Source organism: Carettochelys insculpta, chromosome 9, assembly GCF_033958435.1.
Source record: "Carettochelys insculpta isolate YL-2023 chromosome 9, ASM3395843v1, whole genome shotgun sequence".
NCBI classification, from domain to species: Eukaryota; Metazoa; Chordata; order Testudines; family Carettochelyidae; genus Carettochelys; species Carettochelys insculpta.
In genome coordinates, this window is record NC_134145.1 from 279,439 (window position 1) to 305,422 (window position 25,984).

A 25,984-nucleotide genomic window follows, 5' to 3' on the forward strand; every position below is an offset into this window, starting at 1 on the left:
CAGCAGCTGGTGTGTGCAACCAGCCTGGTCAGGCCTAGGTCCAGTCCCTGGACAACTCAGCACTGCCAGCTCCTGAGGGCCAGCTAGGAGATCTCATGTGGTAGGGTTCCCAGCACTAACAAGCCCAGGAGGCTGGGATGGAGCTCATGAGATGGAGGTTTCTGATACTTGCCCCCATCTCTAGGGCAGGAGGCAATGATTCTGCCGGCTGGCCCTCTGGGAAGGTTAACCCCACTGAGAAGGGTTAAGCCTGAGGATGAGGGAGTGGGTTTGTGAGATGAGGGGGTAAAGCTTAGGGATAGAGGGGCAAGTTTGGGGCTCAGGCGGTTAAAACCTGGAGACAGCAGATGGATTTTGAGGCTAAGTAGGGTAGAGCCTAGGAATGAGGGGAGGACATGCAGGGTTGATGCAAACATTGCTACTTAAGAGCCTATCCCCAGGTGCAGCATTTTTCTTGTCCTCATTTGCTCTCCACTCCAAGGGTGAAAGTAACTTAAACTTTCTAACTGGTAAAAATCATTGTGTGTGCTGTTCTTAAAATAGGGGTTACAAAAAGTATGGTTTGACGTTATTTATTTTTATATTCATTTATTAAGGACTGTTTTGTATTCACATGCATTGAGGATCTTGAAGTATTGATTTTGTAACTGAATTTGAAAAAATGTCTCTTCTCGCTATTTTGATTGTAGACCCCTAGGCATGCTACAGTCCCCCATATTTAAGCCTCGTGTTGCTTCTACAAACTCATGGTGATTTGTGAGCAAACTGTCTGGAGTGTTTGGGTGAGGCACATGTTGAAGAGAGATGCCAGAACCATAAGCATTTCAGGTCACACACTGTCAAGAATAGCAATGTTTGATTGAAATTCCTACTGGTGGAGGCTACCCTGAACCCTGTGTCAGAGCCACATTCTGACTTGGTGCTGAGCACATTGGCATCAGTGTGAAGTGCACCACTGGCCCCAGACTCCTTCCAGCACGAATCCCCCCATGCCTAAGAAAAGGCGCAAGAAATAGCAGCCAGCCAGAGTAGCTCCTTTTTCTTATGGGAGCCTGCAGACAAGCTGAGACTTCCATCAGGCCATTCATCTGTTCTGAGTCTGCTGTGAAAGGCATGGGCTCCTCCTAGAGCATTCAGTCCAAGGAGAGACCCGCCACTGACTCCAGCTATCAATTGGAACCCTCACCACTTTTTGGTGCCTTTGATGTCTGAGACCTTCCAAGCTGTAAAGAACGTGCTCTATCTTCCCATGCTGCCTACACTGCAAGACTTGGACAGCGCTGTGGTGGAACCTTCAAGGGAGGTCTGTTCCAAAGGGCCCCACAGTGAAGGCGTCCTCTCAGCTGTGCATCCCTACGCACCATAACCCTGGTCGGCTCCTGGGCAAAGCCAATCACCAAACTGGCACCAATTGCCAATGTGACTCCATTTGCTGATCCAGCACTGATGAACATATCCATTGCAGCACTGATCAGTTCAATGCTCTCCATCCCCAACTCCATGCACCGGTCACTGACAGCACAAAGCTGCTCTCCGTGCCAAAGCCATCAACAACTGGTATCTACATTACAGCCATAGTCTCCCAGGGAAGAATCCTCAGGATTGGAGCATGACCCAGGTGTGATGGGGTGGACCACAGAGATCCCCTTGAGACTGTAACCTGCTGTACTGATCATATCACTGAGTCAGCTTATCTGGCCTCTGAGATGCCCTACCACCCTGTTCTGCTTAGCCAACTCTAGTTTCCCCCAGCAAAGGTACAGAGTTGGGTAACAGCCCAGCAGAAGAGTATCTCAGACACTGATAACAGCTCAGCTCTGGGAGGACTCAGTTACAGAGACTTATGTATGGAGATATACCTATGTTATAGGGCTGGAAGGGACCTTCAGAGGTCATCAAGTCCAGTCCCCTGCCTTCACAGCAGGGCCAAGCATCATCCCTCACATTTTTTTTCCTTTGTTTAATTTATTTGTCCCAGATCCCTAAATGGCCCCCTCAAGGATTGACCTCACAAGCCTGGGTTTAGCAGGCCAATGCTCAGACCACTGGGCTAGTCCTTCCCACTTGTCAGCCTCCAGGAGCACAATCCAAAATAGGGCCAAAACCCCAAATAAATCCACTTTACACTGTATAATAAGCTTTAGAGAGAAAAAGCTCAGGAGGTTTTTGGAGAATGTTGAGGATAACTTCTTGGTACAAGAGCTGAAGGAACCCACCAGGAGCCGTGCACAACTTGACCTGCTGCTCACAAACAGGGAAGAACTAATAGGAGAAATAGAAGTGAGTGGAAATCTGGGCTGCAGCAACCATGAGATTGTAGATTTTAGGATCCGGACAAAAGGAAGGAGGGTGAGCAGTAACATACAGACCCTTGATTTCAAAAGAGCAGACTTGGACTCCCTGAGAGAACTGATGAGCAGGAACCCTTGGGAAATGAAGATGAAGGGGAAAAGAGTTCAAGAGAACTGACAGTATTTTAAAGAAGTCTTACTGAAGGCACAGGAACAAACCATCCCACTGCATAGTAAGAAATGCAAACATGGTAGGCAGCCAGTCTGGCTTAACAGTGAAATCCTTAGTCAGCTTAAACTCAGAAAGGATGCATAATAGGAAATGGAAACGTGGGCAGTTGACTAAGGAGGAGTATGAAGATATGGCTGGAGAATGCTGGGGATTAATCAGGAAAGCAAAAGCACAATTGGAACTGCAGCTGACAAGGGATGTGAAGAGTAACAAGAAGGGTTTCTACAGACATGTTAACAATACACAGGTTACCAGAGAAGGTGTGGGGCTGTTGGATGAGGGAGAGAATCTAGTGACAGATGATGTAAGAAAAGCTGAAGTACTCAATGCCTTTTTTGCCTCAGTCTTCACAGACAAAGTCAACTCCCACACGATGGTTCCAGACAATGCAGTGTGGAAGGCGGAGGGCTGCCATTTGTGGGGAAGGAACAAGTTCTGAGCCATCTAGAAAAACTAGATGTACACAAATCCATGCGTCTGGATTTAATGCACCCAACGGTACTTAGGGAATTGGCAGTTGTCATTGCCGAACCTTTGGCCATTATCTTTGAAGACTCTTGGAGATTGGGAGAGATCCCAGATGACTGGGAAAAGGCAAACGTAGTGCCCATGTTAAAAAAAGGAGAGAAGGACAATCCAGGGAACTATAGCTGGTCAGCCTTACCTCAATCCCTGGGAAAATAATGAAGGGGATCCTCAAGGAATCCATTTTGGAGCACTTGGAAGAGGGGAAAGTGATCAAAAGTAGCCAACATGGATTCACTAGGTGCAAGTCCTGCCTGACCAATCTGATTAGCTTCTGTGACGAGGTAACAGGCTCTGTGGACATGGGGATGTCAGTGGATGTGATATACCTTGACTTCAGCAAAGCTTTTGATACAGTCTCCCACAACATTCTTGTCCATAAGTTAAGGAAATATGGATTGGATCCTTGGACTATAACATGGATAGAAAGCTGGCTTGACGGTCGGGCCCAACAGGTAGTGGTCAATGGCTCAATGTCTGGATAGCGGTCGTTTCAAGCGGAGTACCGCAAGGCTCAGTTCTGGGGCTGGTGTTGTTCAACATCCTTATTAATGACCTGGATGAGGGACTGGATTGCACCCTCAGCAAGTTTGTGGATGACACAAAACTAGAGGGAGAGATGGATACGTTGGAGGGTAGAGAAGAATCCAGAGTGACCTGGATAAATTGGAGGATTGGGCCAAAAGAAATCTGATGCAGTTCAACAAGAAGTGTAGAGCCCTGCACCTGGGGCAGAAGAATCCCAAGCATCGTTATAGTCTGGGGACCAACTGGCTCCGCAGCAGTACGATGGAAAGGGATCTAAAGGTTATGGTGAATGCAAGGCTGGATATGAGTAAACGGTGTGCCCTTGTAGCCAAGAAGGCTAACGGCATAGTAGGGTGCATTAGTAGGAGCATTTCAAGCAGATCTAGAGAAGTCATTGTTCCCCTCTATGTGGCACTGGTGAGGTCACATCTGGAATATAAGCTGCGTCTACACGTGCACGCTACTTCGAAGTAGCGGCAGTAACTTCGAAATAGCGCCCGTCACGTCTACACGTGTTGGGCGCTATTTCGAAGTTGAAATCGACGTTAGGCGGCGAGACGTCGAAGTCGCTAACCCCATGAGGGGATGGGAATAGCGCCCTACTTCGACGTTCAACATCGAAGTAGGGACGTGTAGACGATCCGCGTCCCGCAACATCGAAATAGCGGGGTCCTCCATGGCGGCCATCAGCTGGGGGGTTGAGAGATACTCTCTCTCCAGCCCTTGCGGGGCTCTGTGGTCACCGTGGGCAGCAGCCCTTAGCCCAGGGCTTCTGGCTGCTGCTGCTGCAGCTGGGGGTCCGTGCTGCATATACAGGGTCTGCAACTAGTTGTTGGCTCTGTGTATCTTGCACTGTTTAATGAAAGTGTGTCTGGGAGGGGCCCTTTAAGGGAGCGACTTGCTGTTGAGTCCGCCCCGTGACCCTGTCTGCAGCTGTGCCTGGCTCCCTTATTTCGATGTGTGCTACTTTGGCGTGTAGACGTTCCCTTGCTGTGCCTATTTCGATGTTGGGCTGAGCAACGTCGAAGTTGAACATCGACGTTGCCAGCCCTGGAGGACGTGTAGACGTTATTCATCGAAATAGCCTATTTCGATGTCGCAACATCGAAATAAGCTATTTCGAAGTTGGGTGCACGTGTAGACGTAGCCATAGTGTCCAGTTTTGGGCCCCAAGGATGTGGATGTGCTGGAGCAGGTTCACGGAGGGTAACAAAAATGATTAAGGGGCTGGAGCACAAGACCTAAGAAGAGAGACTGAGGGATTTGGGCTTGTTTAGTTTATGGAAAGGAAGACTTAGGGGTGATTTAATAGCAGCCTTCAACTTCCTGAAGGGGAGCTCTAAAGAAGAGGGTGAGAAACTTTTCTCAGTGGTGTCAGATGGCAGAACAAGGAGCAACGGTCTGAAGTTAAAGAGGGAGAGGTGTAGGTTAGATATTAGGAAAAACTACTTCACCAGGAGGGTGGTAAAGCATTGGCATGCATTGCCTGGAGAGGTGATGGATTCTCCATCCTTAGAGGTTTTTGAGTCCTGGCTTGACAAAGTCCTGGCTGGGATGACTTAGTTGGGGTTCATCCTGCTTGAAGCAGGAGGCTGGACTAGGTGACCTCTTGATTCTATGATTCGTTATCAATGAAAGAGAGAGAGAGATGTGCAGCTGTTGCTCCCCTTTCTCCAGGTAACACACCGGGGTTGATAATAAAAGTGGTTTTATTAAGAATACACAAATAGGATTTAAGTGATTGCAAGTGAAAACAGACAGATAAAAATATGTTCTTCTTCGAGTGCCCTGTGGGTGCTCCACTTTAGTTTTGTGGCACCCCTGCTCGGCCAAGCAGGGAGATTTTAGCCGAGCAGTACCCCGTTGCACTGCACATGCACACTAAGTGTCTCTGTGCCCCAGTCACTCTGAGGAGTGCGCATGCAGTGCAAATGTTCCCTCAGTTCCTTTTCTCCTGTCCCTGGCTCAGATGGAGATCAGAGCAGCTCTGTATTCCCAACAGGGAACTTGGGATTTTTCAATTTTTCATACCCTTTTACCTCATGAATGTGGCCATTAGACCACATGACATATCTTTTACCTCAAAATAAATTAAAAAAAAAGTGCAGCTGCTGTGGCAGTGTTTATCCCAGCAGCAAATATTTTGTTTTTATCATCATGCTAGACTCTCCTCAGTCTAAGAAATCCAATACCTGTAGGGCATCAGTGGTGACATTCAATGGACATTCTTCATGTCCCAAGTGCTTAGGAGAAGCGTATGTGAGCAATAAGTGCCCACATTGTCTCAGTATGCAGGCAAGGGCAAAGAAAGACAGTTATCCAGCTGAAGCCACCGTTCTGGGAAACGTCCTTTCTTCCACCAAGGGACAAACCAGATGAAATGTGAGTGTCACGAAAGCATCCTGACAGAGTAACTCCATCACTCTGCAAGGGCTCACAAGCTGCTATGGCTTCTCCAGCACACTCAGATTCAACGCTGCCCAGAGCCCCCTGTTCCCTGATGCCATCAGGGTCTGGCATCATGGAGAGCTACAGGTCCGCATCCCACAGATTGGCTGAGGCAGAACCAGAGTAGCCACAGCAAATGGCACTACTGAGACATTGGTTTTGGAGAAGCTACACATGCCTCCACCAACAGCTCCATTATTCTCCCCTTCTGTGCCTGAACAGGAGATGCAACAACAGAAGAAGGCTCAGCATAAAACAAGACATTTACAAAAATCTACAGTCTGACATAGCTGCAACTACTTCCCCCCCATATATCTTGGTGCAGGGGCTTACTAACATGCCACACAATGCCCAGCATTCACCCACACCATTATCCCCTAGATCTGATTATGGCAATGGACACAGAAGTAGGTGCTCATCGTCCCATTTATCTCCCTCTCCATCACAAGCTCCATGGCAGTCATATAGGGACCATCACTCCCAACAGCACCCTATGTGGGCAAATCAGCCATGGTTTTATCTCCCTCACCAATTTCGACCACTGTGGGGCCCTTGGGATGCATGGCAGGGTTATAGACAACATGTTTTTCACACTTAATATTCCGGATAGTGTATGCCTCAAAGACAACATGCTACTAGGCGTTCACCAGCCATTTCACCAAACTCTTCATTTGGCCATCCATCCTCAGTAATCTCTTGAGAGATACTCTGAGTATTCTTCATGTGAACCCAGATCCTCACGTAATGGGGCACTATTCCAGATGTCTGTCTCCACAGCAGATGATCTAAAACAATTTCAAGAACTATTTAAAAGGGTAGCTCAAGCATAAGATATTATGCTACAAGAGGTTCGCGATAAACAATATAAACTATTAACCATATTGCAACCAACATCTTCCAAGATCACACTACCTATCAGTGAAGCCATCCTCAAACCCTCAGAGTCCCTTTGGCACAACCCAGCTTCTGTGCTACCCACTAATCACAGGGCGGGCAGGAAATACTTTACCCCAGCAAAAGATATGGATTTTCTTTATGCGTATCCACAACCGAATTCACTAGCTGTAGATTCAGTGAACCATAGGGCAAACAATCTACAGTTTAAGTCTGCCCTCACAGACAAAGAGCACAAGTGCCTGGACACTTTTGGGTGTAGAGTATATTCCTCTGCTAGACTCCAGTTCCGTATAGCAAACTACACGGCCCTCTTGGCTAATTATGACCATATTAATTGCACAAAATTGCAGGATCTAATGCAAGATCTCCCTGATAATAAGAAGCTACTCCTTCACTCCATTATCAAGGAGGGCTTAACAATAGATAAAACTGCACTCCAGGCAGCTATGGATGTCACAGACACGGTGACTAGAACCACCGCCACAGCCATAGTGATGCTCAGGGCTGCAGGGTTACAGTCATCAGGGATTCCAAGGGAGCTTCAAATGAAGGTCAAAGATCTCCCCTTCAATAGGAAACAGCTTTCTGAAACTAGCACAGACGAGATCCTACATTCCATAAAAGACTCTCAAACAACACTTTGTATGCCCACCTAACAAAAAATGCAAATTTACATCATACCACAAGCCTAGAGATTACAACTATAACCACTATAGACAACACCAGAGGCCACATGACAACATGTCTAAACAACGTTCAAACAGAAGGAGATCCCAACAAAATCACTTCTCTGTGAATCATCCTAACTCTCACAAACAGCAAATTTGAAGCTCTGGTCAGGGGTCTGAGTGACCACCCCTTACTGCCAATGCTGCCAAAGGCATCACTGTCTGAGACCTTTTTACTACCATTGGACCCAAATCACAACAGACAAATGGGTCCTGGAAATTATCAGATCAGGCTATACTATCCACTTCACATCCAGGCCCCCTACCCATCTTCAGGAACCCATCTCACAAGCTCCTACTGCAAGAGGAGATTCAGAAGTTAGTCACCTTAGGAGCAATGGAAGCTGTCCCCAAAGCAATAGAACCTGTTAGGGCAAGGGGTTCTGCTCCCATCTATTTCCTTACAGCCAAGAAAACGGGGATGGAGATCGATCTTAGATCTCAGGAATATGAACATGTTTATTCGCAACACAAAGTTCAGAATGGTAACCCTGGCAACCATCATACCAGTATTGGACAAGGAGGACTGGTTCTCAGCCCTCAACCTCCAGGACAGCTATTTCCATGTGTCCCTCCATCCATCCTGGAGACAATTCCTCAGATTTGTTGCAGGTCACAAGCATTTCCCTTTTTACCTCGCCACAGCCCCTCAAGTATTCTCAACAGCGTTTTTCAGAAGACAAAATATCATAATCTTCCCTTATTTAGATGACTGTCTCATCAAGGGCCCTACCTATCAACAAGCAATTATCATGATAACTACCACAAGAGAATGTTTTTCCCAACTGGATCATCTAATCAGCATACAAAAGTCCATCATAGAGCCCACACAAAACACAGAATTCATTGAAGCAGTCCTAAACTCCATCACAGGAAGAGCTTACCTGCCACCACAGGGTTCCAATCAATCTGTGATTTCATTCACTTGGTAACGCAGGCTCCCTTCTCGACCGCCAGGACTTGTCTCCAGCTACTGGGGTACATGGCAGTGACCACATTTTTAGTTCAGTTTGCAGGGTTACATATGTGTTGTCTACAACACTGGCTAGCACTCAATTACATAGCTGCATGGCACAATCTCAAGAACTGACTTGTGCTTCCCTCATGAGTACTAAAATGCCTGGAATGATGGACATCCCCTGCCAACCTACTTGCTGGTATCCCCTTCTGTCGACCAGACCCTTGATGGACTATAACAACAGATGCATCACTCGTAGGGTGGGGAGCCCACTGTGGCACTGCATCAGTACAAGGAACATTGTTTCAGTGAGAGAGGTATTTACATATAAACATTGTAGAGCTCAGGGCCATTTGCAGGGCCTGCACCCACTTCCTTCCACTGGTAAGAGGCAGAACTATCCGTGTCCTCACAGACAAACACCCTCTATGTTTTACATCAACTGACAGGGGGATGCCCTGTCACATTCTCTATGTGGAGAAGCTTTCAAATTCTGGAATTGATGCATCCAGAATCAAGTAACCCCCAACAGCAATGTTCATACCGGGCAACAGAATGTGAGAGCAGATAGATTAAGCAGATACTTCTCCGATCAACACAAGTGGAATATCAGCACCAATATTCTCCTCTCAGTCTTCCAGAAATGGGGTTTTGCAACTATAGACCTCTTTGCAATGCCTCACAAGTGCAAATGCCACAGATTTTGCTCCTGAGTGGGGCTAGGCAAGAAATCACTAGAGGATGCCTTTACCATTCTCTGGTGGGCCCTACACCTAAAACCACTGCTCTGGGAAGGTAGGGAGAAGGGTTTTAGCCCCACTAGCTGCCTGCTGCTGCTGGCAGCTGGGGGGCTAACACCCCCTTGTCCCTCCCAGGCTCAGCCCCCTCCCCCAGGCTCCAGTTCAACCCCAACCTGCTCATGGGCTCCCAGCCCCTGACGCGCTACAGCCTTGCACAGGGCTCGGGCTCCATCCCATGGCACGGCACACAGGGCTTAGACTCCAGCACCCTGCCCACCACCCCCAAAGGCCCTGCTCCAACTTCCACAGACCTGGCTCCAAGCCCTGCATGCCCCAGCTCAACTCCACCCTCCCTCCTGCAGCCCTAACTCACCCCAGGCTTAATTCCTTGGCCCCAACCCACCACCCAAGCCCCCCACCACCACCCTAACTTACCTGAAATTCGGGATACTTGAAGGCTGCATGGAACATGACTCTTGCATATCCCAAGGTACTACTATATAAGTTTCCAAGTATATATAGGTTCCAAGGTTGTCATGCCAAGGGTGGTTGTGGGGATAAGCTCCCATAGCCTATAAAATTCCCTCAATGGTGCACATCTCAAAAAGCCTCTGACAACCATGTCCAGCTCCTGGCCTTCTCGTGTGGCTTAGCTTTTAAGCCTGGTGGAACTGTTTCTGCTGACAGGAGAAGGGGCAAAAGGCGGCTCACTAGTGCCTTAAAACCAGTTGCTTTGGGCAGGTGAGGCTCGTTAGCCTTGGTCAGTCGCTCACCCAGGAGAAGGTAAACTCTGATTTCAAACCCCTGCTGCCTTGCGGTCACGCCCATTCTAGGGAAAGGCTTCAGGAATTAACCCTGAGAAAAAATCTGGAATCGGAGACCCGAAGGCAGCCTGATGTTACTTTTGACATCTTTCTGGCAACTTCCTGCGATGCTGCTGATGCCAAACTGTACCGGCTCGCCGTTCCTTTGGATTCATCAGCAACATGGAGAGGGGGGATCTGCTACATGGGCAACAGCTCATCCTCCATACAAAATTTGCCCAGGCATGTGCCCTGGAGAGGACACTCCAGCGTCGCCTCACAGCGTCGGCATAACACGGGAAGCAGCCGGTTATAAGTTATAGCTCATTGGCAAAGAGCTTGACGCCAGGGGTTGCTTCCAACAGTGGGAGGGGTCATCATAGCCCCATTGGACAGCTACCACCCACCTCAAACTGGGCAGCCCCCAGCCAATAAGGTGCTGTCTCACCACAGTCCATTTGCTTCACTGGGTGCATGGAGCTTAGGGATCAATCCCAACAGGTGGTCTGAAATCTATGCACCAAACAAAAAGAAAAAAATACAAAAGCGCCCGGTTCTTAGACTGTGCACCTGGAATGTTAGAACCATGATAACTGGACTTTCAGACAACCTTGAAGACATAGATGATATCCCCAAGATAGCAGTTATTAACAACGAACTGAGAAGGTTAAAAATGGACATTGTCACCCTTCAGGAGACAAGACTCTCATCTTCCAGCAGTCTAAAGGAGAAAGATTTCACTTTTTTCCAGATGGGAAAACCCCCTAGTGAGACCAAAGAGCACAGTGTGGGTTTCGCAATCAAGAATAGTCCAATTGGTTCCATCACATACCCACAGGGCACTTGGAAAGGCTTATACAACTCCAGGTGCAAACATCTGCAGGCCTGACCAACATCATCAGTGCCTATGCTCCAAAGTTGACCTCTTCCCAAGAAGCTAAGGACAAGTTTTATGATGAGTTCAGCATCGCAATCGAAGAAATTCCAACTCGCGAGCCACTGATCGTTCTTGGGGATTTTAATGCAAGAGTTGGTGCTGACCATTCCAGCTGGCCCACATGTTTAGGGCAATTCAGAGTTGGGAAGTTAAATGAGAATGGGCAGCGACTGCTGGAGCTTTGCTGCCAGCACAGTCTCTGTGTTACCAACACCTCCTTCAAGACTAAGCCCCAGCACAGTGTGTCATGGCGTCATCCCAGGTCCAAACACTGGCACCAGCTGGACTTGATCTTTGTAAGGCGTGCCTGCATAGGCAATGTCAAGCTGACTCACAGCTGTCATAGTGCAGACTGTGACTCCGACCATTCACTCGTTGCCAGCAAGGTCAGGCTTCAACCTCGGAGGCCGTATCGAACAAAGAATGCAGGTAGGCCACCAATTAACATCAGTATGACTGGAGACCCCGAGAGGGTTGCACAGTTTACCAGTGAAGATGCCAGCGGATGGTGGGCATACCTTAGGGATACCATCTACAGCACAGCGATGTCGACTTTTGGTAAGAAGCAGATGAAGTCAGCTGACTGGTTTGAAGCACGCTCAGAAGAGCTGCTGCCCATCGTTAAGGAGAAGCGGCTCGCAGCGACAACATACAAGACATCCCCTTGTGAGAGGAATTTGCAGATACTCAGGGCTGCTCATGGTAAAGTCCAAAGGACAGCCAGGCACTGTGCTAATGACAACTGGCTTCAGCTCTGCTCCAGAATCCACACCTGTGCAGACAATGGCAACATAAAGGGCATGTATGATGGAATCAGGGAAGCCATTGGACCAGTTCAAAATAAGATTGCTCCCCTGAAGGCACTCAATGGAGAGATCCTTAAGGACCACTCCAAACAAGTGGAAAGGTGAGTGGAGCATTACTCAGAGTTGTATGCTTCGGAGAACACTGTCACAGAAGCAGCACTGAACACCATTAGGTGCCTTCCAACTTTGTCAGAGCTTGACAATGTACCAACAGCGCTGGAGGTCAGCCAGGCACTTGAGGCACTGGCAGTTGGGAAAGCCCCACGTAAAGACGGCATTTCAGAGGTTCAGAAAAGGGCGACTAAGATGATTAGGGGCTTGGAAAGGGTCCCATATGGGGAGAGGCTAGAGAGACTGGGACTTTTCAGTTTGGAAAAGAGGCGATTGAGGGGCGATATGATAGAGGTATATAAAATCATGAATGGTGTGGAGAAAGTGAATATAGAAAAATTATTTACCTTTTCCCATAATACAAGAACTAGGGGACACCAAATGAAATTGATGGGTAGTAGGTTCAAAACTAATAAAAGGAAATTTTTCTTCACACAGCGCACAGTCAACCTGTGGAACTCCTTGCCCGAGGAGGCTGTGAAGGCCAGGACTCTATTAGGGTTTAAAAAAGAGCTTGATAAATTTTTGCAGGTCAGGTCCATAAATGGCTATTAGCCAGGGATAAAGTATGGTGCCCTAGCCTTCATAACAAGGGCAGGAGATGGATGGCAGGAGATAAATCACTTGTCTTCTGTTCTCCTTCTCTGGGGCACCTGGCATTGGCCACCGTCGGCAGATGGGATGCTGGGCTTGATGGACCTTTGGTCTGACCCAGTATGGCCATTCTTATGTTCTTATGTTCATTCCATCAGAAATTCTCAAGTGTGCTAAGGGCAGCCTGATTCCAGAACTGCATGGGCTGCTGTGTCAGTGTTGGAAGGAACAGAAAGTACCACAAAACATGAGAGATGCCAACATAGTCACTCTTTACAAGAACAAGGGTGACAGGAGCGACTGTAACAACTATCGTGGTATATCCCTCCTTAGTATCTTTGGAAAGCTCTTTGCCCAGATAGTATTAAAGAGGCTCCAAGTCCTTGCAGAACGAGTCTATCCTGAGTTACAGTGCGGGTTTAGAGCTAAAAGATCTACCATTGATATGATATTTTCCCTTAGGCAGCTGCAGGAAAAGTGCAGGGAACAGCAAAGGCCACTACACATTGCATTCGTTGACCTAACCAAGGCTTTTGACCTTGTTAGCAGAAACGGTCTTTTTCAAATTCTGGAAAAGACTGGCTGTCCCCCCACCCTGCTCAATGTCATCAAGTCTTTCCATGAGGACATGAAGGGAGTCATTGTCTATGATGGATCCACCTCCGAACCTTTCAGTATCCACAGTGGAGTCAAGCAGGGTTGCTTTCTGGCCCCTATACTTTTTGGAATATCTTTTTCCGTCCTGCTCAAATATGCCTTTGGTTCAGCCACAACAGGCATTTACCTTCACACGAGATCTGATGGCAAGCTCTTCCAGCTGTCTAGGCTAAAAGCAAGGACCAAAGTGCAAACAAGGTGCTTGTGAGACTTCCTCTTTGCAGATGATGCAGCTATTACAACTCATACACAGGAGGAACTGCAGCACCTCATGACTCGCTTGGCAGATGCCTGCAAAGAGTTTGGGCTTATCATCAATATCAAGAAAATGCAAGTGATGAGTCAGGACACTAACCATCTGCTTGCCATAAGCATCAACAATCACCAGCTGGAAGTTGGCCACAAGTTTCTTTACCTGGGCTCCACAATATCCAACAACCTCTCCCTTGAAAGTGAGATTAACAAAGATATCGGAATGGCTGCCACCACACTATCCAGGCTAACCAAAAGAGTGTGGTCGAACAGGAAACTCACAGAGCACACCAAAGCACAAGTGTATAGAGCCTGCATACTGAGTACCCTCCTGTATGGCTGCGAAACTTGGATGCTGAGCTCCAAGCATGAAAAGAGGCTCAACTCATTTCATATGCGTTTCCTGAGATGCATCCTGGGAATCTCCTGGTGGGACAAGGTGACCAACAACACGGTGCTCGAATGAGCAGGGACTGCCACCATGCACACTTTGATCAAGCAGAGATGCCTGCGATGGCTAGGTCACATCTCCCGTATGCAGGATGGTCGCATACCTAAGGATTTGCTCTACGATGAACTGGCAGCAGGGACCAGGCCGGTTGGAAGACCTCATCTCCACTACAAAGATGTGTGCAAGCGCAGCTTGAAGGCTGCTAACATCAGCACTGCCACCTGGGAGACACTCACCACCGATTGATGCCTGTGGAAGCAATGGGTGAAAAAAGGACTGTCCCAGTATGAAGACAACCTCAGGCAACAAGCAGAAGAGAAAAGAACCCTAAGGAAGTCCCGCCCCCAGTCCATCAACCAGGGCTCAGTGTTCTCCTGTACCCTGTGCAGAAAAGACTGTCACTCAAGAATCGGACTTTACAGCCACACTCGACGCTCCTGTCGATCCAACCCCGGGTGCAACAACACACCATAGTCCTCCGGGATTGATGGATGCCTACCTACCTACTATATAAGTTTACAGTGTGCAATACCATCAAAACAAAAAAGCAGTCCAGTAGCACTTTAAAGACTAACAAAAAGTAGGGTACAATACTACTGTTGTTGGTAAATAAAATAGTCTGCATACATTTTTGTTTCTTAATATCTAATCTTGTTTTTCTTTAGTGTTATGCATTATTAGGTATACCTTTCTATTATCCAGAATAGTTGAATATCCGGCAACCTCCTGTCCTGAGGCTGCTGGATATGAAAGAGTTCACTGTAGTATTGAAGGTGGCCCACATAACACGCTGTGGGCCATATATCTGGCCCACAGTGGTAAATAGGTTGAGAATTACTGCTCTATGCTATATTCTAAGAACTTCACTTACTATTATGTAACTTGGTTTTCCTTTTCTTTTCAGCCTGTCGCTTCTGAATCAATTTGCCCTAGATGTTTTGTTTAGCTCTTACTGATCTTTGCAGTCTCACAAGAGAAGAACTACAAATTCCACTCTTTTTTAAAAATGTATTCCCCACGTTCATCTAGCACTTGAGGGATTTGGCAGTTGTTTGCTGTTTTCAGATGAAAATGTTATCTATTTATATTTTTTCCAGGTATTAAAGGCAGAGAAAGAAAAGCAGGAACTGCAGTACCAGGAGCAGCTGTCTGAGCTGATGGAAAAACAGTCCAGGGAGATTCAGGACCTAGGTTAGGACACTTGAAAATCTGTGTAGCCAGAATGGGAGGAACTGCATTGAACTTATGGCAAATGATGAAGTGGGGAGGGAAAGTCCTTTAAAAAATGTGCAGCACATGAGTGAAATGGTGCAAAACCTTAAGAAAAGTAGAAAAGTCATTACCTAGAATAGTTTTAATTAATTTGTATTGTGGTAACACCCAAAATGTGTTCTCAATTTGAAAAAATAAAATGAAGACTAAGAAGGGACAGGTGTGAATCACAGGTGGGGCACAAAGGAGTAGCAGGCAGCTGAGGAAGTCAGGTGAATATCTAGGCAACACCCTGAAAGAATGGCAGAAGAGTCCTACAGAAAAGGAGTAAAGCAATCTCTGTAAATAAGTGCCAGAAAAATCAATGAATTCAAAGCACTGGGGATGCAGTGAAAGGCAAGGTGGTGACATTTGGCAATAGCATATGTTCATACTTTGGGACTAAACACATCACAAGGAAAGAGAAGAGTGAAACTGTTATGCTTCTTCAAGTACAGTTCTTCTTCACAAGCTGAAAATGTACAAATGACATCATTTTTGCCTATCATTCAATGAGGAAACCAGTATGCAGTGCCATCCAGTGAACCATAAACAACATATTAGTAGTAAAGTAGATCAGACATCATGGGTGTGGTGTCCTGACAGGTCTCCTTTTCTGTCGGTGAGCATAATTGTTTAGCCATGTGGATATGCTCCTGCTACATCACATTAGCCCTGGACAGATGGCTAATGTGGTAGTCTCCAAAGAGCCCTCACAAAATACTACAAAATCAGATAAGGATCAAAGGCACCAGGCCAGGTTGATTGAAAATGAAGCACTGTCTTAGCTTCCTCAGACCAGAGGTCTACGGTTAGGATAACTTGTATACTCATTACAGTGGACTCAGTTAAGTCAGTGACATGGAATCTGTCACTGTTCCCTGAGCCAGACAAAGACACCTCTTTGGAGTACACTTTTATACACTGGTACAAACAAGGTACACATCACTCCTGATGTATCAGGTTGCCACCCTCTGACTTTACCTAGTTACCATCCATTACGTTGTACCTGGTCATTTAATTAAAAACATCACTATCAACTAGGGTGACTCTCCATATCGTTTTTACTGGGACATCCCTTACCTGAGCTGTCTCACAGGAATCTTTGACTCTTTTAAGAAAATGGGTAAATTATCCCATGTTTTTTGGGGCTCCTGTTCTTAGGCATCATCTGTCTCAGGGTGGCAGCCCCTGCTGCCAGGGAGCTCCTCTGATGGGTAGCTGCCCTGTTTCCTGGTGCCCTGCACCTCAGGGCAGGAGCTCCTGCTGCAGGAGAGCTCTGCCACAGGGTGACTGCCTAATTCTTTGGGGTCCCATGTCTAGGGGAGGCAGCTTCCACTGCCGGGGAGCCCCTCCACAGGCATCTGCCTTGTTCTCCAGCATCCTGTGCCTAAGGGAAGCAGCTCCTGCTGTGGAGAAACTTCTCTGCAGGGTGGTTGCCTGCTCTCTGGCACAGCAGCCCCTGCTGCCTGGGCCCATGCCACATTCCCTGGTCCCCGTGCCAGGAGACTGTGAAACCCCTATTCTTGGCACACCCCACCAGAAGTTTGTGGCTCCTCCATCCTCTGCTCTCCCTCATTGAGAGGTTGCAGAGCCCCGATCCCTGGTGCGTCGTCATTGGGAGGCAGCTGAATCCCTATCCCTGGTGCCTTACCATAGGGCAACAGCTCACATTGCCAAGGAGCCCTGACATGGGACAGCAGCCCCCCATTGCTGGAGGCCAGTGTCCCATATTTGTCATATGGCAATGTGATCACCCTATTATCAACCAGGCTGTCATCTTGACCTTATCCTGAACCTAGGTTGATATGTCTTTTACTTGTGAGGAGTGTGATGGTACCAAGATATTTCTTCATGAGGTGCTGCTATGACTTGGGAATGTGCTCCCAGTCTATGTTTAGTCCTTTTAGTGTTTTATACATTAACTCTCTTTGTGACAGATTCTGTTAGCAAAGCCTGTCACAGCTTAGCATTAGCTAAATCTTGACCATTGTGCCTAAGGCCTCATAGCAGGCCTGCAATATATAGGCTTATGTTTCAGTTCCTCATCTTACTACAAGGCTCAAAAGTCATAGCTAAGACTATGGCAGGGGAAGGAGGCTATTCCTGAAAGATCAGTGGTGCCTACACTTTCTCTATAAAGGTACATCTGTACTAGACCCATGGCATCACCACACCCATGTGCTCTCAAGGTCCCAGAACTCAGGCTCCATCCCAAGCCCAAACAGCTACACAACAGTTTTACAGTACAGCAGTCCACGTCTCTTGTGCCCAAATCCATTGACCTGGATCGACCACAGGTGTGTTATTGTTGCGCACTGCTCACACAGCTCTGATGAAAGCCATCTCAGGGACAGTTTCACTGCTGTTGAGATTGGAGAACACATCTGTTGCGTGTACTTCATTCATTCTTTGACCCTATGTACAGGGTAACAAACTCAAGCCAGATACACTGAAGCAGTAGAGGAGGAGCAATATAAACTGAACTCTCAAGTGCAGACAGCATGGTGGTACAAAATAAGGCAGTCCCAGTCCAAAAGAGCTCACAACGTAAGCTAGAGTGACAGAGAAAACAAATCCAGAGAATAAATTTTCTGTTTGTAAGGTTCACTTATTTCTTGTGGGTACTGTGATAAAAGTACATCTTTAGGAGGGACTTCAATAATGTTGGGGAAGTGGCACAGTGAGCTGTGATGCGGTAGCCAGTCTGTGCATAGGGAGGCACGGTCTTGTGCAGGCAAGAAGTCACAGGGATGGGAGTGCCAAAGGATTGAAGGAGACGTTAAGGCTGTCATTTATAGTGTAATAGTAGGGGGAAGGCAGATGACAGGAAAAGCTTGGAGATATCCAAAGCAGATATGTGGATGGCCATAAAGATAATTAAAAGAACTTTAAATCTGATACAGTAGGGCTGAGTCTGCTCTAGCCCCGTTCTTCAAAGGGGGCATGGTAATCAACCTGGTTGGGGAATAATAATGAAGTGCTGCGATGAAGTGCGGTACTTCGAAGTGCCCGCAGCTACATGGCATGCCAGCGCTTCGAAGTTTGCAACTTCAAACTTGCCGTGGGGAGAATTAGCCTAATGAGGTGCTGCATATTCATCACAGCACTTCATTATTATTCCCTAATCAGGCTGATTACCATGCCCTCTTCAAAGTACAGTAAATAGAGAAGGGTTGGATATAACTTCCTGTATTTAGTTCTCTCATTCCTATTTTGTTTCCAGAATCTGGCAACAACCAGAAACTTTTGTTGGAATATGAAAAATATCAGGAGCTGCAAGTGAAATCCCAGCGGATGCAGGAGGAATATGAGAAGCAGCTACATGATATGGAGGAGAGCAAGAACCAGGCCCTAGAGGAGCTGACAGAGTATTATGAGGCAAAACTGCAGGAGAAAAGCACCTTGCTGGAGGAGGTATGAACTACACTCATGCCCTGGGCTGTTGACTGTAACCTATTTATAATTAAAGTAACATGTCTTCCAATGTGATGGGAGGCATGCTCTCTTCACATCTCTGTCTCTGATTGCAGGGAAATGAGTGTTCTGGAAGCAGGGGCTTTGTGATTGCCTTTCTGAGTTAATTGGGGGCATATCACTTGAGTAAGTACCACCTAAGGCAGTTGTTGGCCCATGATATTTCTCTTCCTGCTTCTGCATGTGCTTAGAAGGATGTGCCTTAGAATCTCTGCCTGTCTGAGTGCCTCTTATTTATAGAATCGTAGAACTGGAAGGGACCTCGAGAAGTTATGTAGTCCAATCCCCAGAACTCATGGAAAGACTATGTATTATCTAGATCATTCCTGAAAGGTATTTGTCTAACATGCTTTTAGAAACCTCCAATGATGGAGATTCTACATCCTCTGCAGGCAATCTGTTCCACTGCTTAAAATGTTTCCAATGTCCAATGTAAATCACCCTGGCTTCAATGTAAGTTCTTTGCTTCTTGTCTTATAATCAGATTTTAAGAATAATGTTTCTCTCTCATCCTTATAACAACCTGTTAGGGACTTGAAAACAGTTATCACATACTCCTTCAATCTTCTGTTCTACAGACTAAACCTTCTTCCCTTATAGGCCATGCTTTCTAGACCTTTAATCATTTTTGCTATTGTTCTCTGGACTTTCCTCAGTTTTATTCTGTCCCTCTTTACCAAGCAGTTTGAACTGTCTCAGAGTCAAGATTACTTGGTTTTCATGCTTTTGAGACATCTCTGCTTCATTGCTTGTCCTGGGAATTGCTCAACATGTTTAGCAGGAGACTTACTCACCTAGGCCGTGTCTACACTAGCCCAAAACTTCGAAATGGCCGTGCAAATGGCCATTTCGAAGTTTACTAATGAAGCGCTGAAATACATATTCAGCGCCTCATTAGAATGCTGGCAGCCATGGCACTTCGAAATTGCCATGGCTTGCTGCCATGCAGCTCGTCCAGATGGGGGTCCTTTTCGAAAGGACCCCAGCAACTTCAAAATCCCCTTATTTCTATCTGTTGTTAGGAATAAGGGGATTTCAAAGTTGCTGGGTTCCTTCTGAAAAGGAACCCCACCTGGACAATCCGCGCGGTAGCGAGCTGCATCAATTTCAAAATGCCGTGGCTGCCAGCATTCTAATGAGGCACTGAATATGTATTTCAGCGCTTCATTAGTAAACTTCAAAATGGCCATTTGCATGGCCATTTTGAAGTTTTGGGCTAGTGTAGATGTAGCCCTAGAGTCTCCCATTTTCCAGATAGCTACCTTATTAGATCCCCATACTTGGAACTATGTACATGGGCACGTCAGGAACTCTTCCCCCCACACTTAAAATTCTTGATCCCTGAATCCAGTAGGGAGTGTCTGTCCCTAAGCTGCTGGAGTGCTAAGAGTCTGCCGTCAGTGTTCCAGCTGTCTCACCCAACTCTTTCAAGCTATGTTTGTCCCTCTGCCGGGACCAGGGCCATAATGACGAGGTGACTGAGGCACTCACCTCAGGTGTCACAGCTGGAGGGGCACACTTCAGAAGCCAGCAGCACCATTTTTAAAAGCTGGCTGGGCAGCTCTGTCTGAGATGTCTGTATGTCTGGCTTTAAGAGCCATTTGCAGCTCATTAAGGGGCTGCCTCCACCCACATTCCTTTGCCCCTCTCTCCCTGCCCTTCCTTGTGTTGCTATGAAACTAATGGCACTCAGTTTAGTTGGTTTAATGGCCAACTGTTAAACCAATTAAATTGAGTACAGTTAGCAGCAGAAGAGAAGATGACAGCGGTGAAGAAGGCTTTGTACCACTCACCAGGACTGCTTCTGTGAGGTAGGACAGGGGAGAAATGGGGGCAGAGGGCCTCTGGAAGGGACAAGGTGGTGTCTGGGATCACAGAGGGGGATTGGGGTCCCTGGGGAGGCTGGAGAAAGGACTGGGATCCTGGATCATGGAGGGGGCTGGGTCATGGAGGGGCCTGGGAGTCGTAGGGGGCTGGGGTCACAGAGGGGGTTGGGGGGACAGGGGATTGCAGGGGAACTGCACTCACAGGTCACAGAGGGGGGTTGGGGAACCAGGGGGTCACTGGGTGGCTGGGTCATGGAGGGGCCTGGGGGTTCTGAGGGGATTTGGGGGGCCAGGGGATCACAGGGAGCCAGGGGTTGCAGGGGGCCTGGAGTCACAGAGGGGCTATAGTCACAGAGGGGCCAAGGGATCACAGGGGCCAGAGAACCTGGAGGGGGCCAGGGATCGTAGGGGGGATGGGGGCACAGGGGGGAAGGGGTCAGAGAGGAGGATTGGGGGACCTGGGGGACCTCCATCCTAGAGCCAGGCAAGCTTCCCCCACCCAGCTTCATCTCAGTGCCAGGGGAGGGGTCCTCTTGTGCCCCACCCCACAGCCAGTTTCATCTCAGCTCCAGGTGAGGGGTCCCCTTGGATCCTGCCCCCTGTGCCCCACCCCAGAGCCAGCTGAATCTCTGGCAGGGTGAGGGGTCTGCATGTAACCAGCCCCCAGGTCTCACCCAGAGCCAGTCACATTTGCAGCTAGCAGCATCGCCAAGCCACTTGCAGGGGTCCCCATATAGCCAGCCCCGCCTCACACCCAACTCCAGAGCCAGCTGCATCTTGGTGCTAGGTGTGGGGCCTCTGTGTAACCAGCCCCCTGTGCCCAACCCCAGAGCCAGCTGCATTTCCATGCCAGGTGAAGGGTCCCATGTGACTGGTCCCTGCATCTCACCCCAGAGCCAGCCAAGTGAGGGGTTCCTGCGAGGGGTCCCTGCATCCCACCTCACGTTAGTGCCAAGTGAAAGGTCCCTGTGTAACCAACTCCTGCCCCACCCCAGAGCAAGATGCACCTCCATGCCAAGCAAAGAGTCCCTGTACAACGAGCCCCACACACCTTACCCCAGAGGCAGCCGCATCTCAGTGCTAGGTCTACGTATAACCACTCCCTGTGTTCCACCCCAGAGCCAGCTGCATCTCAGCATGGCATGAGGAATTTTTGAAGACGAAAAACTCCCTAAAAGTCGGGGGGGGTCCCCAAACTCTGGCACCTCTTCCAAAGCCCTATTCTCCCCAAAAGTCCTGCAGCTCCACCTTCCCCCTAAAGCGGAGGGGCCATTTTACTCTGGGACCCTGTTTAACCAGCGCCACCCCTCTCCCTCACCTCAGAGAGGCCACAGCGCAGCGCCCACTCACCAAATACCAGCTCCCCCGCACCCCACACCAGAAGCAAACGCATTTCAGATCTGGGCAAGGGGTTGCTTTATAACCAGCTCCCCACAGTGTCTCAGCACTGGGCAAGGGATCTCCCCCTAAGCAGCCCACCAACCCACTCCACAGATAGCCACATCTCTGCCACTGAACTGAGACACCTTTATTAACACTCAGTGGTTCAAACACAAAGAACAAAACTCCAACGGGACCCCAGCACACCAGCCACAGCTATAGCCGTGCCAGCCCAGCCCCCCATGGATGGCCCTCCACTGACAGTCCACAGGGGAGTGGGAAGCAGCTATCCAAACAGTGCTAGCAGAGCATTGGGAGGGCCTTGGGGGCCCTGTTGCTCAGGTGGGGAGCATCCTATAAATGCAACCACAGTTTAAACCCTCATAGGGTTTAAGCTTGCGGGGGGCGGTGTGGCAGAACCTGTTGTATGTGGGAGGTATGCTGGAGCCTGAGTTTGGCAAACTTCATGGCAGTACTGTGGTTTTGAGTGGGGCTTTATAATAACTGAACCAGTGGGGTTTTTTGGTTGTTTTTGTTTTTGTTTTTGTTCTTTTTTTTTAACATAGAGACTTCTGTTATTCTGTTCATTTTTTCGTAATTTTCCTGTAGAGTATCCTTGTGCCGTAGTACTTCCAATATAAATTCCTAAATAGAGTGGTTACATCAAATTGAAGTTAATTTTGTCAAACTTATAAGTGGCTTCCAAAGTAAGACCATATTTGAAGGACAGCAGAAAAAACATATTTAGACCTTGTGGACAGAATGTGAAGTAGTGCACCAAATAATAGTGTTAGCTGTGACTGTAGACTTCTTGTAGGTACTATATACACAAGTTGATGAGGGAGATGGGCAGAATTCCAGTCAGTGAAACCATCTCCTTTTAGAAGATCTTGCATTATGTAAAATTGTTGCTGTGGGCTTTTATTCCACTATTTTAACCTGTCAGTTTACTCTGTCAACATGTCTTAAAACTTCCCCCATTTAAGAGTCATAAAGGGAAGTTGGGTATCAACTCTCATTGACTTTCAGTGGAATTGGGTCCTTAGTTCCCTGTTGTCCCTTTGACATGTGATGAGCTTTCACGGGTAAGACCCCCTTCCTCATTATCCATGAAAGCTCATCACCTAATAAATAAAATTGTTAGCCTTCACGGCAGGTGTGTCCAACCCGCAGCCCACAGGCTGCATGCGGCCCTGGACAGCTAGTAATGCGGCCCCACAAGATCATGAACTTTTAACATTATTATGTGATTTATATACATTAACAATATTATATATTTTATATGCGGCCCAAGACAATTCCTCTTCACTCAGTGCAGCCCAGGCAAGCCAAAAGGTTGGACACCCATGCTTTAAGGTGCTACAGGACTGCTTGTTTGTTTTGTGAAGCTAAAGACTAGCCCAGCTACCCCTCTGAGACTATTTGCTATTTTAGATTAATCCACTAAAATCTGTGGGTGTTTGCCCAAGGGCAATTTGTTGGCTTAAATGTAATCTTCCCACCACATGTATCCGGGGCAAGGTGTGTTATGATGCATCTTTGTTGACCATATTCGTGCTTGTTACTGCTGTAATCCACCTCTGCACTGGGGATGACATGTTTTAATTCTTACCCTATACAGTTTGGCTATTCATTAGTTGTAAACATTTGCTCAATAAACTTCTTAATTATATGTATGAAGATATATATGTATTGTTTATGCAAATCTCATAACTATAATAAATAAACATTGCATTGTTTATGTATTTTCCCTTTTTCCATGCAATAACTACTATGAATATATGAGGGGGCATAATTTTATATTCTTGCCTCAGACCCCAAATTAGCTAGTTACGGCACTGGCCTGGATAGATTTTCCTGCTCTTCCAGCTGCAGCACAAACCTTCTGTTCCCAGTGGGCACTCCCCACAGCCTTGCTGAGAAGCTGTCTTTACCGGGGAAGCATACCAGGGGAACATCCCTTACTCACTCTGGCCTTTATCTCATCCCCCTGGGTCCAGCTCTCCAGCATGCACATAAAAGTAGGTAAGCCCCTCAGTTGTTTCCTTTTCTTCAGCCCTCTCAGACCCACAACTCAGTCTTTCTGGCTTAGAGCCAGCAGGCACTTCTTTCTACTTACTACCTTTTTTGCCTTTCCCTCTCTCTGGTCCAGGCCTCTGGCTTTGGAGGTCAGCTAGCAAATTCCACTTGCTCTTCCTGCCAGCAGCCTTTTCCCAGAAAACATCTGGTTGCTGGCAGCTCTTATCTGCCCTGACTGATTGACCAGGCAGCTCTCACAAGTCTTTTATCTGACTGACTCTTGCAGCCCTGACTTACTGGATCTCTGTGCTGTCTGACTTTCCCCAATATAGGTCCAGGTACTTCCCTGGCCTCCTAACTGATCAAACTGGGAACACCTGGCACAGGGGAGCTGGACCTACTTTGTTTACAGGGGCCCATTTCTCTGTGACAGTCTCAACAATTTTTGAAAGAAATTTAATCACCTTAGGAATGAAATTTGTTTAAATAACATTAGTGCAAAACTGGGAGCCATTCAAGTGTGTATATATATATGCACTCAGAGGAGAATGGTAATTACAGATAAGTAACTCTTCTTCCCCATCACCAATAGCTTGCACAGAGCCTGTGGATGAACTGCAGCTATTCCCCACTAAACTCTGAGGAAAAACTGAACTAAAATACAAACTCTGATAGTTAAGCTAGAGATCCTTGCACCCCATATCTTTGTCTCCAGTTTTCTTTTCCTGATTCCAGGCACAGGATGATGCCAGGCAGCAGCTTCGAGAGTTTGAAGAAACTAAGAAACAGATTGAAGAAGATGAAGATCGGGAAATCCAAGAAATCAAAATCAAGTATGAAAGACGACTGCGGGAAGAGAAAGAATCAAACCTGCGGCTGAAAGGAGAGACAGGCATTATGAGGAAAAAGGTAACTGCAATTGTCTAAGGGGATCAGACCATCTGGCACCTGAAATACAAAGGCTGAGTTGAGTGTAGAATTTGTTCAATGAGAATACTAGTTCATATCTAGACAAGATTGGCATTTGACTGTCACGATAAGGCAACTGCCGCTCTCTAAAATAGAGCTAGGGAATCATATATTATGGCTGTGTCTAGACTAGCCCCCAACTTCAAAGGGGCATGGTAATTAGGGTGTTGGGAGATTACTAATGAAGTGCTGCAGTGCATATGCAGCACTTCATTAGGCTAAATCTCCCTCTGCGGCAACTTCGAAGTGTGAAACTTCGAAGTGCCGGCTTGCCTGTAGCCACTGGTCAGCCATGGGTGCTTCAAAGTACTTATGCTCCTCAGATATTTATTGAAGGTTGTGTGTGTCATCATGTCATTTAATAAACAATTTTCAGGTAAACATGACTGTATTAGAATAACAACCTATATAACTGTTGCCAAAGTGTAAGGAAAATCCATACCCTCTCAGATCTCTCTCATTGGCAGGTACAACTCAAGCAGGATAAGATTACATACTGTTTCTGAGGTTTGAATGCTTATGTCCATGGAGCTATTTCTGCCATCTTTCCTTTTTCCTGGTATTGGATAGCTTTTCCACATCAGTCTCCAGTTATTGGTAGTATGAGGAAATAACCTTCTTACCGTAACTCATGAGAACAGCCATATTGGATCAGACCAAAGGTCCATCCAGCTCAGTATCCTGTCCTCTGACAGTGGCTAATGCCAGATGCCCCAGAGGAGCTGAACAGAACCGGTAATCATTGAGTGATCCTTCTCCCATCATCCATTTCCAGACTCTGACAAACAGAGGCTAGGAACACCATTCTTACTAATCCTGGCTTATAGACATTGATGGACCTAATCTCCATGAGTTTTTCTAGCTCTGTTTTAAACCCTGTTAAAATCCTGGTCTTCACAACATCTTCTGGCAAGAAGTTCCACATGTCCACCACACACTGTGTGAAGAAAATCTTCCTTTTATTAGTTTTAGACCTGCTACCCATTAATTTCACCTGGTGACCCCTAGTTTTTATGCTATGGGAACAAGTAAATAATCTTTCCTTCTTCAAACAATGATACTTTCCTTGTTCACTGTTTCATACCTGTCATGATTTTATAGACC

General features: G+C 47.2%; 1 protein-coding gene across 1 annotated transcript in view; it reads left to right on the forward strand.

Moving 5' to 3' along the window:
- Nucleotides 1-25,984, forward strand: part of CFAP57 (cilia and flagella associated protein 57) — a 126,932-nt gene that overhangs the window by 77,193 nt on the left and 23,755 nt on the right. The window contains exons 14-16 of the mRNA XM_075003219.1: nucleotides 15,056-15,149; nucleotides 18,436-18,626; nucleotides 24,647-24,820. Of these exons, the coding sequence (XP_074859320.1) occupies nucleotides 15,056-15,149; nucleotides 18,436-18,626; nucleotides 24,647-24,820 (459 nt within the window). The remainder of the gene's footprint in view (nucleotides 1-15,055; nucleotides 15,150-18,435; nucleotides 18,627-24,646; nucleotides 24,821-25,984) is intronic.